We start from the raw sequence: 13,919 nt of genomic DNA, 5'->3' as shown, positions 1-13,919 counted from the left end.
AGTGAAGCATGGCCTTTAGTGCTTCAGTGTGCACAGTTACAGAGAGAGCACCTATAGCCATGACCATGTGAACTCCATCACAGGTTTGACTAAATTCTCTGGTAAGGCCCCTGCTTACCGTGGCACTCTGGCTCAGCAGACATGATTCTGTGGCAGCTTCAGATAAACTAAAAAACTGAATTTTTATTTAATTAAATGTGAAAAAGAATAATCATTATAGTTATCTCTTGTTACATGGCTTCTACATTTTATTCTCAACAAGTTGCAGACTTCTGTATTAGAAGCCTGTAAGCATGTTGTAGAAATTGTCAGGGGAGATAGGTTTTGGCAGCTAAGCCGGAGACAGCTGGGTCTCTTGGCACTTGAGGACGCGTGGGAGGCAATTTAAGATTTTGAGGTAGGCAGATTAGCTGGATGGTTCTGCTACAATTATCAGCAGTTAGACTGAAGCATAAATATCAGTCTTGCTTACTAAGTTTGTGCTATATGGACATGAATCTATCAGTTCACACCTCTCAGAGCTATTGTTCAGGGCTCTCTGCAGACTCAGGCAGACATCACTGCACCAGTTTACGTTTGATTCGTGTTTGGAAGCTCATTTATGCGACCATAAAGATGTAAACCTGTGTTTCTTGATTTTCAGAGGTTTAAAAATAGGTGGATTTTATGTTCTGGAAAGGTGAGGCACTTCTGGGCAACCTCAGTTCTTCATTAACAAATTTTTTTGCCAGTGAATTAATGTATGGCACCTTTTCATCAGTTGGGTTGTTGCACCAGCAGTTAAATTCTTCGCATAGGACATATCATGTTGACTAAAAAGCTTATCAAGTATTCATAGGATTGTTATTTTTGCTGCAAGTGATCCAGAAAGTGATGATTTCATTTCATTTTCTTTTTTTGGCAAAATTTGGATAATGGGAAAGGCTGATGGAATTCAGAAGGTGACTGATAGCATGTGACTACCTCACTGCGTTCGTTCTTCACAGATGCTTCAGTTTGAGCTTTACATCTGGTCTTGGGGCAGCAGCAGCAGTGAACCTCTTAGTGTTTGGGAAAACGTTATGTGCAGCCTTGTGAAGAAGCTCAAGAGTATAACTGACCATGTCAGGATACTTGCCTCTTATGTATGAAATAGTTTACTGCACACTCCTTTGTTAGTTGCTGGGGCCTACATACTTTACTTACCAGCCTTCAAGTAGAAATCAACCCCAACTTTCTCTCTTTGGTAACCATAAAAGTAACATTTCATTTTTTCCCCTTGCTCTAGCAACAAAGAAGAGAACGGGAAGCTCGAAGGCAACAAGAGCGTGAGCAGAGGGCGAAGAGAACAGGAGGAGAAAAGACGGCTAGAAGAAATGGAGAGGAGGCGTAAGGAAGAGGAAGAGAGGAGGAGAGCAGAGGAAGAGAAAAGGAGAGTGGAGAGAGAGCAGGTGAGTCCATGATACAAGTGCATTAGGTTTGTTCTATTTTTAAAAAAATTAGTTCAATATAAAGAACCAACACCGAAGAGTCCAGCCGACCTCTTTGTTGTCCTTGACAAAAAACACAGAAAAGTAGAACATAAAGCTCTACGGGGATATAAAGTGACCTTCATGTTGTTTGCAAAGTGAAGTCTTAACTGACATCCACAGATGGCTCTAAACTAAATTTACACCCAGCATTTGACTAAAATCCTCTGAAGATGGAATCTGAACAAATACTGAAAACTGGTCCTTGATTCTCCTTGTTGAACAGTAGCTCTCACAGGATCAGCCAGGTCCAGAAGACCTCAGAGGAAGATAGACATATTATTTGTAATGCTTTGGCATGTTGGATGAGATAAATCAAAGGCTTAGTTATAACTGCTGAATATGCTGAGTTGAAAAATGAACCCGTAACGCTATATTAATTTGTGTTGTACCGTATTTTCCTTTTCTGTGTTGGGAATGCGGGGGAAATCCACATCGTGTATGCCGAATTCAGACAACGTTTAGAATATCTTATGTACTGTAAATGTGTTCTTAATGTTTAAAGTATAAGTGAGGTCTTTCAAACTGTGTGTCACTGAACTGTGGAAATTATGCATGAAACCTGCACACTTAAAAACTCGTTATAAACTTTAATCAGGGTAATTACTTTGTGTACTCTTTAAATATTCATTCCAAATGAAGGGCCCAATGGTGCTTCCACAGATATCAAGGCCAAAATTCCCACTAACTTCAGTGGGAGCAGGATTTGGCCAGAAATATCTAACATCTACTTAAAGGTGTGGTACCTTTATGTTATGGATTGTTGCCCTTCTGAATGCAATGGACTTTTTGTTTTTGTTTTAAGACATTTGGGAGTGATGGGGCACAAAATAATAATTTGAGCCTACTGGGATGAATGAATGAAGCGTAATTTGCTTTTAGGCAGATGCCTTTTATCCCAAGTAGCAACTTAAAATGTTTAGATGCTAATTATGAAATCACAAAAATGCAGTGGCAATGATGGCAATCGTTAACTGGAAGAGTCAAATTGTTGCCGCTACATATTTTATAAGAAATGTAACACATTTCTTCTTTATTTTTCTTAACCTGACCTGTGGACTTGCCAGGGTTCCTGTGATAAGCTGGTGTACATCATTGATCTATCATTAGACTTTTCTGTTGCTCCTGTCTCCATAGCACTGACCCATTAATTTCTTTATGCATACACTGTACGTGTGTGTGTGTGTGTATATATATATATATATATGTTGCACGCATGCATATATTACATACTTCCATTACTTGCATGACAGGATGTTATCTGCTTGGATAGGGTGCTTCATAGTTAGAGTTGGTATAGGGGGCCTGGTGACATAGTGGGTCAACATATTCACTTTTGACCTCTTGATGTAGGTTTAACTATGGCTAGGTCACAAGAGAAAGTGAGTTTGTTTGGTCTAAAATCTGTTTCCTAGTGGATGTTTGTTTGTGTCATAACCATCGCATAATTCAGCAAGATTGGCAGTGTCTGCTTAGGAGAGGCTTCTGATTGGGCTAGTATGGGAGATGGCAGGTCAGGTGTCAACTGCATTTGGCAAGGCCCCCATGGGGAAGCTTGCACAAGGGTCTGCCTATACTAAGCCTGGCTCTTGCTGTTGCTAACTGTTCATCACCACAAGCGTGAAAAACTAATTTAAAATAAAACTTGCATGTGATTTGTGTTGGCTGGATTGAGTAAGACTTGCTGTGTTTAACTCTCAAAACTTTTCTTAAGTGCATTTGCTTCTTTTGAAACCACTCTCAAAATACATAAACGAGCTATGGCCCATGCCCTGAATATTACAGTAGTCCGAACAGGATACATCAGCCAACTAAGAATTTTAGATTATAGGGTTTTCTAAATTGTTCTCTAGGCATTAATCCAGCACTAAGGGAATTTATTACTAAAGATGACTGGGAAAGTAGCTTGTGGTGTTCCACTCAGGTGGTTCTGATGCATTCCTTTTGAATAAATTTATTGCTGGGTAATTTCTATGTGACAGGAGTATATCAGGCGACAGCTAGAAGAGGAGCAGCGGCAACTTGGAAATTCTTCAGCAGCAGCTGCTCCAGGAGCAGGCCATGTTACTGGTAACGCACTGTATCTGTTTTGTTCAGTAGCGATAAGATTCATTCATCTGGCCAGTCCTAGACTTCCCTTAGTCGGACACAGCTGCACCTACTGTATGAACATTGGAGCTTGATTAAAGGGCCATTTATGCTAGCGTAGTGGGCTGACAGGCACACATGAGAGAGACTGTATGGTCATACTGCTTTCTGTGCAGTAAGAGGAGGATTTATGTTAAAGTTGAACAGTTTTGGTTTGGTGGTCAAGTTTTTGAACAGACCTTGGCATTCAGTGAAGAACTAGAGGGTACTTATGCTGCAGATCAAAAACATATGATATGTAAATTAACCCCAGGATACAATGGCCTAGTGTTGTTCCAAATCACTGTTTTTTGAACATTATAGTGGATTTATTAAAATACATTTTGCTGTCGCTATCCTTGACGGAACTGGAGAGCTAAACACTCTCAACTTTCCCAGCAGGAAACCTATATGCCATTTTGTCCAGCTTAGTTCTCTATACCTTACACTTAAGGGGAAAAAAATGAGTTTTTGTTAATGGGATGGAGAGGGAAATATCTTCCATAAGTTCTGTGTCATGTCTTGAATTACTCACACTTTTTCTCAAAGGAATACAGATGGCGAGAGATGGAGGAGCATCGACAAGCAGAGAGACTCCAGCGCCAGTTGCAACAGGAGCAAGCGTATCTCCTGTCACTGCAGCATGATCATAGGCGGCAGCAGCAGCAGCAGCAACAAGAAAGGAATAAACAAAGCTATCATATCCCTGAGCCTAAATCCCATTATGAACCTACTGAAAGAGCACGTGAGGTAACTTTTGTTCTCTTATATTATTCCCGTTATGTGCTCGTCTGTGCTCAGTGATCAAACATCTTGACAGCTATGATTCTGTTATAACGGGGCTCAAAAGAATTGGAAGCCAAAGTACCAAAATGAGATGTTGGGTAGTCATTTCAGAGGTGACTTAGGCTCCTCTGAGGCCCACTGTGGAACTTAGAAGCCTAAATCACTTTTGAAAATTGGAATTAGGTTTTTAAGTCACTTAAGGTACATCTGCGCAGAACAAAACAAAACAAAACCCCACGGCAGCGAGTCTCAGATACCAGGTCAACTGACCCAGGCTCGTGCTGCAGAGCTAAAATGAGCAGAGCAGATGTTCTGGCTCAGGCTAGATCCCCAGGCTCCAAGGCCCAGGGAGGCTGACATATAAAGGATGGAAGGAAAAGTTCTCAACGAGAGCAGTGGTGAGAATTGGTTTCAAGTTTGTTAAATCATAGCAGTTTCACCTACTGTGTAGTGGACATGTATTTTTATCACAAGCAGCACTACTTCAAGTGCTGGTCCCTCTGTGTATGTCACTGTGGCTGTACATGCTCTCCCTGCAGCTGAAGTTACAGAATTCTTGCAAGTAGTGTCTGCTGGTCTGCGCATGTGGCCTGGCCTTCTTTGTGCTTCCAACTGAAGGAATAGAGAGTGGAGCAGACCGACTGCCTCTCCAGTTCCTTCTTACCACTGCATGACCTTGGTTGGAACCTCCAGTGTCTGCAGGTCTCCTTTGGATTTCTTCAATCTGTAAATATTTCAAAGATTGCCTTAGTGCCTTTTGTGTATAGTTCCTTATAGTTAGTAAGTTTTTAATAGTTTTTATAGATTTTACCAGTTGTTTTTTTTTTTTTCCTAGTGAGATAGATTCCCTGCCTCCCACCCCATTACAGGTATTGGATTATGCCATGAAGAAAGCCGTGCGGTCACAGTTGGACTCAGGCTGAGGGACTCCTGGTACATTGCCTGAATCAACATGAAATGTGCCTCCCGTCACGAGGTCCAACTCTGTTGCATGGTAATCCATACCCACAGACGCCCTGTTGTGGCCTTGTTGGGAAGGCAAAGAATGCTCACAGAAGCATAAGAACAGGTGTCCCTCGATGTCTGCTTCGAAGACGTCCAACACAGCTCTGCCTAAATTGAGCATATCTGCTTGTTCAACCCGTAAGGGCTCCTGCTGGCGGTGCCATCACTGTATCTCACTCTGGCCACACGGAGCCTCCCTCCTCTGCCCTCTTTGGCACGAGTGGATCCTACCCCTTGCTCTAGGGACATCAGAGACTTATACTACACCAGAAGACGTCTTTGCTCTTCCCGAGCTTTAGTTCCCCCCATCATCAGGACCTTCTCTCAGGAGAGGTTACTATTGAGAGAAGCCTATGCCCTCTTCCATCTGCCAGCTGGACCTTTCCTCTGTCGGAACCGTTGGTATCTCCATTGGATCCGGAGCCTTTCTTCTCTTCTTTGTGAAAATCTGAACCACCAGAGGAGCTATCATCTTCTCCTCTGAGACATGTTAGTCCAGACAGGAGATCCAGAGCCTCCTTGTACCAGCCTCTCTCTTGACATTTGCCCCATGTTATGGGGACCCCCACAACCCCCTCCTAACCCAGTGTACTGGCCATACTGGGGAACCTGGGACCCGTATGCCAGAAATACAGAGCCCATGTTTTATGCCATTGAGTCACTCCACCATTCCACTCTGAGGGAAAAGTCAAAGTTTCCTCCTGACCCCCTGGAAGAGGAGGACTAAGAACCAGTTCTGCCAGTACCAAAAAGATTGTCGTCTTCAACTCCTGATGAAGCATCTCCATCCCCTCCAGATGATCATAAATAGTTCAGGATTTATTGCAAAGGGTGGTAGAGGAACTCCAGATCTTCCTCAAGGAGGTTCAGGACCCTCAACACAAACTCTGGGATATCCTGCAAACCACCAGATCCAGTCAAATAGCAGCTCCAGTTAATGAAGCTAGTCTGGAAGCTGCTAGAGCAGTCTGGCATACATCAGCCACATACGTCGCTACCCGCAAGAGGACAGAGAAACACTATTTCATTCCAGCTAAAGGAGTGGAATTTCTCTTTACCCACCCTGCACTGAGCTCTCTGGTTGTACAGGCTGCCACAGAGGCATCTAGATAACATCATCTTAAATCTACTCCGTCTGACAAGGAGGCTAAATGTCTTGTTGGGAAGAAACCAGCCTTTTTCTAGCCTTCAATTTCATATAGCGAATGATCAGTCACTGTTGACTAAGGACAACTGTCTGAATGATTCCAAATTCACAGACTTAGTAGGCAAACTACCAAAGCAAGACAGAGCTTACTTCCAGGCTCTCGTTGAAGGATATAAGCTGGTGGCCAGAACCACACTTTAATCCATGGTTGATGCAGCGGATACATCATGTGGGTCGATGTCAATGGCAGTGATGCACCGTAAATCATGGCTACGTGCTTCGGGATTTCCCAGGGAGGTCCAAAACACCATGGAGAGTTTACCCTTTTGATGAAGCCCAACTTTTCAATGAGAAGATGGATGAGTCCTTACATACTTTAAAAGACTTCAGGGCCACCCTGGGCTTCCAGGGCATATATACACCTGCCCCAAAAGGAAGTTATCACTTTCAGCCTTACAGACCTAGACTGCCATCTCAACAGTTTTATCCCCAGCCATCTTATGACCCTCCTTGTGAGAGACAGAGTACAGAAGACTCATTTTCCTGAAAATGCCATGTCTATAGCACCATCTCAATCTCTCCCTCCCTCCCCCCCCCCACCACGTGAAAAGATATTTTTGACAGGAGTTCAAGAGTTGCAAACCATTAATAATGCCACTAGTAATTAAATCCTCACAAACCCTTTGGGGGTCATTTAGCACTCTTATTTTCAAAACCTGAGTGCCATGACAACAGGCAAGTAGGTATTAGATATCATCCAATCCAGCTACGTGATCAAGTTTACTTCCATACCTTTCCAAAACCCCCATCCCTGTCTTCCTTTTGGGACCATTCTCTGATGTAGATTCTCCAGCAGGGGGTGGAATCCCTCCTCCAGCAGAGGGCAATAGAGCACATACTTCAACACCAAGGGAAACTTTTTTACTGTACATATTTCTAGTTCCCAAAAATAAGGGAGGTTGGAGAATGGTCCTGGACCTCTGCAGTCTCAGCGGCTTTATTCGCAAGATGAAATTTCACATAGTCACTCTGGCATCAGTAATCCCATCCTTAAAAGAAGACTTTTGGTCTACATCTCTCAATATGAAGGACACTTACTTTCAATGGATATTCACCCCGCCCACAGGCAGGGCCCCAACAACTTCCAGTACAGGGTTCTCCCATTCAGCCTCACCATTGCCCCCAGGACCTTCACCAATGTCTTTCTGGTAGTAGCAGCTCATTTCAAATGGAACAGCTTCACTGTCTTTCCCATCTCAATGATTGTCTTCTCATTGCCAGGACACATCAGGAAGCCTAGGAATCAACCTCATTAATGGCTTCAACTACTTTCTTCCCTAGAAGTCCGGCTGAACTTGAAATAGTCTATCCTCAGAATGACACAGACTGTAGATTTCATGGGGGCCTCCCTAGATTCACTCATTGCAAGAGCTTATCCATCAAGGGACAGGTTTTGCAGCATGAGTACTCTGATAGATCAGGTTATGCATAACCCTCATGCTCCAGTCAGAACTTTTCTTTCTCTCCTGAGGCACATGGTTTCATGCGCTTATGTTATCCCATTTGCCAGACTCCATCTATGTTGCTTTCAGGCATTGCTCCAGGCCGTGTATTCACCAACCAATCACAGCATGAATATCCTGGTTACAATTCCTTCCAGAGTAACGCCTTCTCTGATGTAGTGGAAAGATCCCCATCTGGTATGTGTGGGTGTCCCCTTCCCAGCAGCCTTGCTGGACAAGGTGATCATAACAGACACTTCTCCCTTTCAGGCTGGGGAGCCCACAGGGGCAGCCATATGGCACAGGGTACTTGGGCACCTCAAGAGGACAGGATGCACATCAACCTTCCGGAACTCTAGGCAGTCCAAAAAGCTTGTGAAGTTTTTCTGCAATTTATCCAGTCCCACCATGTCCTCATAATATCAGACAATATGACCTCTGTCTTTTACATCAACAAACATGGAAGGATGAGATCCACCCCTTATATGTAGACGCAGTCTCCCTATGGAATTGGTGTATCAGGAGTTGAATCACCCTGTGTCGGTATCTTACCTTCCAGTAACTCAGAATGTGTTGGCAGGCACCGTCAGCAGGCATTTCGCCATTGCTCACAAGTGGGAATTGCATGATTCAGTAGTGAACAGAATCTTTGCTCAGTGGCGGATCCCCTACTTGGATCTGTTCACCTCTCAGGCGAACAAGAAATGCAACATGAACTGTTCCAGAGGAGCTCCAGATCTACACTCTGAAGGCAATGCTTTTCTTTTCCCCTGGTCAGACCATCTGTGCTGTGCCTCTCCTTCCTTATTGCTCCTACCAGGTCTTATGGAAAGTTTGTCAGGACAGGGCACGAGTCTCCTCATCATCCCCAATTGGCCCAGAAAGTTTTGGTTCTCAAATTTCTTACGACTGTCATCTTTTCCTCAAATCAGCATCCGGTCCTTTCCTGATCTCTTGACTTGGGAGAAGGGCAGGGTCAAGCATCCCAGCCCCGAAGAGTTTCATCTCAAGACTTGGTGTATGGATGGGCATCAACATTAGAACATTACTGCTCTGAAGCTGTACAAACCATCCTTTATAACAGTGATTCTCAACCAGGAGTACATGTAGCTCTGGGGGTATGCAGAGGTCTTCCGCGGGTGCATCAACTCATCTAGATATTTGCCTAGTTTTACAAAAGATTACATAAAAAGCACTAGCAAAGTTAGTACAAACTAAAATTTCATACAGACAATTACTTGTTTATACTGCTGTGTACACTGAAATGTAAGCGCAATATTTATATTCCAATTGATTTATTTTATAATTATATGGTAAAAATGAAAGTAAGCAAATTTTCAGCTATAGTGTGCTGTGACACTTTTATATTTTTATGTTTCATTTTGTAAGCAAATAGTTCTTAGGTGAGATGAAACTTGGAGGTATGCAAGACAAATCAGACTCCTGAAAGGGCACAGTAGTCTGGAACTATTGAGAGCCACTTCTATATAAGAGCAGAAAAGGCTCCGCTAGGAAATGCTAGTCTGTCAAATGGAAGCATTTTTCCGTCTTGGTGTAGCAGAACCACGTATCTCGTGGGTCAGCAGATATTCCCCTCATTTTGGATTATCATCTTTTTCTCATAACAGCTGGACTTCTGAGTTCTGTTCAAGTTCACCTGGCAACAATCCGTGCATACTTTCCACCATCAGCCTGGTTATTCAATTTTCACTCACCCATTGACTGTTAGATTCTTAAAGGGCCTAATCAGAATTTTCCCGCCAGTAAGGAAACCTACTCCTCATTGGGACTTAAATCTTGTCTTGCTAAGATTACATGTTCCATGTCTCACTTATCAGTGAAAGTGGCATTCCTTATGGCCATCACCTCAGCCAAAAGGGTAAGTGAGCTTGAATTACTGATAGCAGAGCCACCATACACAAAGTCTCTTTATGACTACATCCAAAATTCTCCTGCAAAGTAGTTTTGGAGTTTCATGTAAACCAATCCATCCACTTACCTGTGTTTTTCTGAAATCACATGCATTGGAGGAAGAGAGGAGATTTCTACATATGAAGAGTTCTCACCTTCCTCCTGCAAAGGACAAAACAGTGAGAAAACCACCTAGATTGTTTTGTGCTATACAGAACAAGTCTGAGGTCAAGTTGTATCCTCCCAGAGGATCTCTGAATGCATCTTGGTCTGTATCCTGCTCTGTTACCAGTTGTTGCATCTTCCTCCAACTCATGGGGTGAGGACTCATTCTGCAAAAGTACAAGCAACTTCACTGGCATCACTAGGGGCAGCTACGTGACGTTCCAGCCACCTGTGTGCAAGACATTATGCTCTAGTGCAGAACTCCTCTGATGCATCCTTTGGGACAGCAGTCCTCCAAGTGGCTTTGCCGTCAGCATCCTCGCACCCTCTCCTGTTTGAGTACTGCCTGTCACTCACCCACAGTGGAATACACATTGGGACCAGCACTCAAAGAAGAACAGAAAGTTCTTGTGGTAACTGGAGGTTCTTCAAGATGTGTGGTCCCTATCTGTATTCTGCTATCTGCCCTCCTTCCCCTCTGCTTCGGATCTTTACTGGATTCATGGGAGAGAAGGAACTGGAGTTGGTCCACACCACTCTTTGTGTTTTCACTTGGAAGCGTGAAGAAGGCAAGGGCTCATGAGTGGATCAACAGACACTGCTTGCAAGAATTCTCCTACTCCGGATGCATGGAACACATGTGCACTCACGGAGGAATACAGATAACAACCACATGACTTGAAGAACCTCCTGTTACCACAAAGTAAGTAACTTCCTCTTAGTTTGGCACAGTTGGTGGTCTCTATTTTTAACTGCTTAAGGACTGAGAAAGCAAGGTTTTGGCTGGGTAAATTGAAGAGCATTGGTATATTGTGTGAGGAAGCTTGCACACCACCTACTCACACCATTGCTGATTGCTTTAACCAGTACTGCTAGTTATTTCTTTCCATTAATGTAAGTCTGTGCTTTAAAAGTGACATCAGTGAATTAAATATTCCATTATGGCATTCTGTGCTACTGATGTGAAAGTATCTGGCCCTGATCCTAGGAAGTGCTGCATGCTGTCAACTCCCATTTTAGTCAGTGCGTTCCATCTGGATACTTAGTGGTACTCATAATTGTAGATTAGTGCATATCATGTGGCAACCTCAGGCCCCCAACTTAAATATGTTCTGGAAGGAGAATAAAAATACTCTCAGGGGTGTTGAGCAAAAATGCACATTGAAAATAATAGAACAGCTTTCAGTACATCTTTAGCACTACCCTTAATCATTGTTAAAGTACTGCTACTTTTTACCAGAGGAATACGGTTAACACAAGCTTTACTTGCCACGGGTGCTACTATATTGATTCCTCATATGCTGTGTTTCTAGGTCTTGTCCTCTCCTGTAGTCTGAAATATTTGGGCTGTGCCTCTCTTCCTGCTTATGCTGGAGGCAGTTCAGGCTTGTTTGCAAAGCCCTGGGGCTTGGCCCAATCCTTCTGCCTGTGTCTCAGATTCTGAGTCTGTGGGAGTGGAAGCACAGTGGTAGTTGAGCACTTGTCTTATTCATTAGCATCATCTTTTTAAAGCAGATTTTGGGGCTAAATCTTTTCTTCCCACTTTCTTCTTCCATCAGGTACTGAGATTTCAGGCGGTCCTGTCCATGGACAGAACCACTTAGCCCTTTCTGTTTGTTTGTTCTCCTGTCCCCTATCATGTCTGAGCAGGCTAAATGGAGTAAGCTGAAGGGAAAGAAGGATCCCAGCTATGATTTGATATGCTGAGGAGCTTCACAACGTATTTATCTTTTTAAAGAAGATATTTATAGCCTGTGTGCTTGTGAGAGAGAGAGAGAGAGAGAGATCTGGAAAAAGGGGTAAACAGTGAGGTGGAAAAATTTGCAGATGATACAAAACTACTCAAGATAGTTAAGTCCCAGGCAGACTGCAAAGAGCTACAAAAAGATCTCTCAAAACTGGATGACTGGGCAACAAAATGGCAGATGAAATTCAATGTTGATAAATGTAAAGTAATGCACATTGGAAAACGTAATCCCAACTGTACCTATAAAATGATGGGTTCTAAATTAGCTGTTACCACTCAAGAAAGAGATCTTGGAGTCATAGTGGATTGTTCTTTGAAAACATCCACTCAATGTGCAGCGGCAGTCAAAAAAGCTAACAGAATGTTGGGAATCATTAAGAAAGACATAGATAATACGACAGAAAATATCATATTGCCTCTATATAAATCCATGGTACCCCCATATCTTGAATACTGCATGCAGATGTGGTCGCCCCATCTCCAAAAAGATATATTGGAATTGGAAAAGGTTCAGAAAAGGGCAACAAAAATGATTTGAGGCTTGGAGAATCTGCCATATGAGGAGAGATTAATAAGACTGTACTTTTCAGCTTGGAAAAAAGATGACAAAGGGGGGATATGATAAGAGGTCTATAAAATTATGACTGGTGTGGAGAAAGTAAATAAGGAAGTGTTATTTATTTCTTCTCATAACACAAGAACTAGGAATCACCAAATGAAATTAATAGGCAGCAGGTTCAAAGCAAACAAAAGGAAGTATTTTGTCACACAACACACAGTCAACCTGTGGAACTGCTTGCCAGAGGATGTTGTGAAGGCCAAGACTATAATAGGGTTAAAAAAAGAACTAGATAAATTCACGGAGGATAGGTCCATCAATAGCTTTTTAGCCAGGATGGGCAGGGATGGTGTCCCTAGCCTTTGTTTGCCAGAAGCTGGGAATGAGCAACAGGGAAAGGATCACTTGATGATTACCTGTTCTGTTCATTCCCTGTGGGGCACCTGGCATTGGCCATTGCTGGAAGACAGGATACTTGGCTAGATGGACCTTTGGACTGACCCAGTATGGCTGTTCTTTGTGTGTGTGTGTGTTTGTGGTAGATTTCAGAGTAACAGCCGTGTTAGTCTGTATTCGCAAAAAGAAAAGGAGTACTTGTGGCACCTTAGAGACTAACCAATTTATTTGAGCATAAGCTTTCGAGCTGTAGCTCACGAAAGCTTATGCTCAAATAAATTGGTTAGTCTCTAAGGTGCCACAAGTACTCCTTTTCTTTTTGTGTGGTAGAGGGGCCCACTGACTCTCTATGCCTACTAGCTGGCGTTTCTTCCCCACTCCAGCGAAGTTCAAGGAGGATTACAGCTCGCGACCCCCTGGTAATAACCTCGCGACCCCCAGTTTGAGAGCCCCTGTACGAGAAAGAATTATTCATATTATCAAAAAGAAGTATGTCCAGTCATTCTTATCACTCCAAAATGGCCAACAGCACCATGGTACTTGGATGTAATGGAGATATCTCAGAAGGCTCCATTCATCTACACAGGAGGCAGGAACTCCTGTTCTCTGGCCTACTAATGCATCCCGGTTCAGGCTACCTGAGACTAACAGCTGGACTGTTGAGCAGCAAATCATAAACATGTTGGGATGATATGCTGTAGCTCACAAAAGCTTATGCTCAAATAAATTTGTTAGCCTCTAAGGTGCCACAAGTACTCCTTTCCTTCAAAACAGTAGAGACTCTTCTAGCCTCACACAGGCCTTCCTTTTTCTTGGCCTACGAAGGGGATCAGATGGATTTCTCCTACTGATGTCAAGATAGAAGATCAAGTCTAGAAAACACAACCTTCCAGCATTTATGGATTTGGGCCTAACATCTTCACCATGGCATCTCATGATTCATCACTAAACACTAACAAAGTGATGAGATTCTTTACATCTGATTATTGGTTTGAGGAAATGTGCTGCTTTGTCTTTCCTGCCTGAGATCTACTCACAGAATCATAGAATATTAGGGTTGGAAGAG

General features: G+C 43.1%; 1 protein-coding gene across 1 annotated transcript in view; it reads left to right on the top strand.

Annotated features, from left to right (window-relative positions):
• Nucleotides 1-13,919, top strand: part of MAP4K4 (mitogen-activated protein kinase kinase kinase kinase 4) — a 233,415-nt gene that overhangs the window by 175,235 nt on the left and 44,261 nt on the right. The window contains 5 exon segments of the mRNA XM_077807105.1: nucleotides 1,268-1,318; nucleotides 1,320-1,430; nucleotides 3,491-3,526; nucleotides 3,528-3,578; nucleotides 4,185-4,385. Of these exon segments, the coding sequence (XP_077663231.1) occupies nucleotides 1,268-1,318; nucleotides 1,320-1,430; nucleotides 3,491-3,526; nucleotides 3,528-3,578; nucleotides 4,185-4,385 (450 nt within the window).

This window comes from Eretmochelys imbricata, chromosome 1 (genome assembly GCF_965152235.1).
Source record: "Eretmochelys imbricata isolate rEreImb1 chromosome 1, rEreImb1.hap1, whole genome shotgun sequence".
In the NCBI taxonomy this organism is placed as follows: domain Eukaryota; kingdom Metazoa; phylum Chordata; order Testudines; family Cheloniidae; genus Eretmochelys; species Eretmochelys imbricata.
This window is presented reverse-complemented; position numbering and strand designations above follow the sequence as displayed.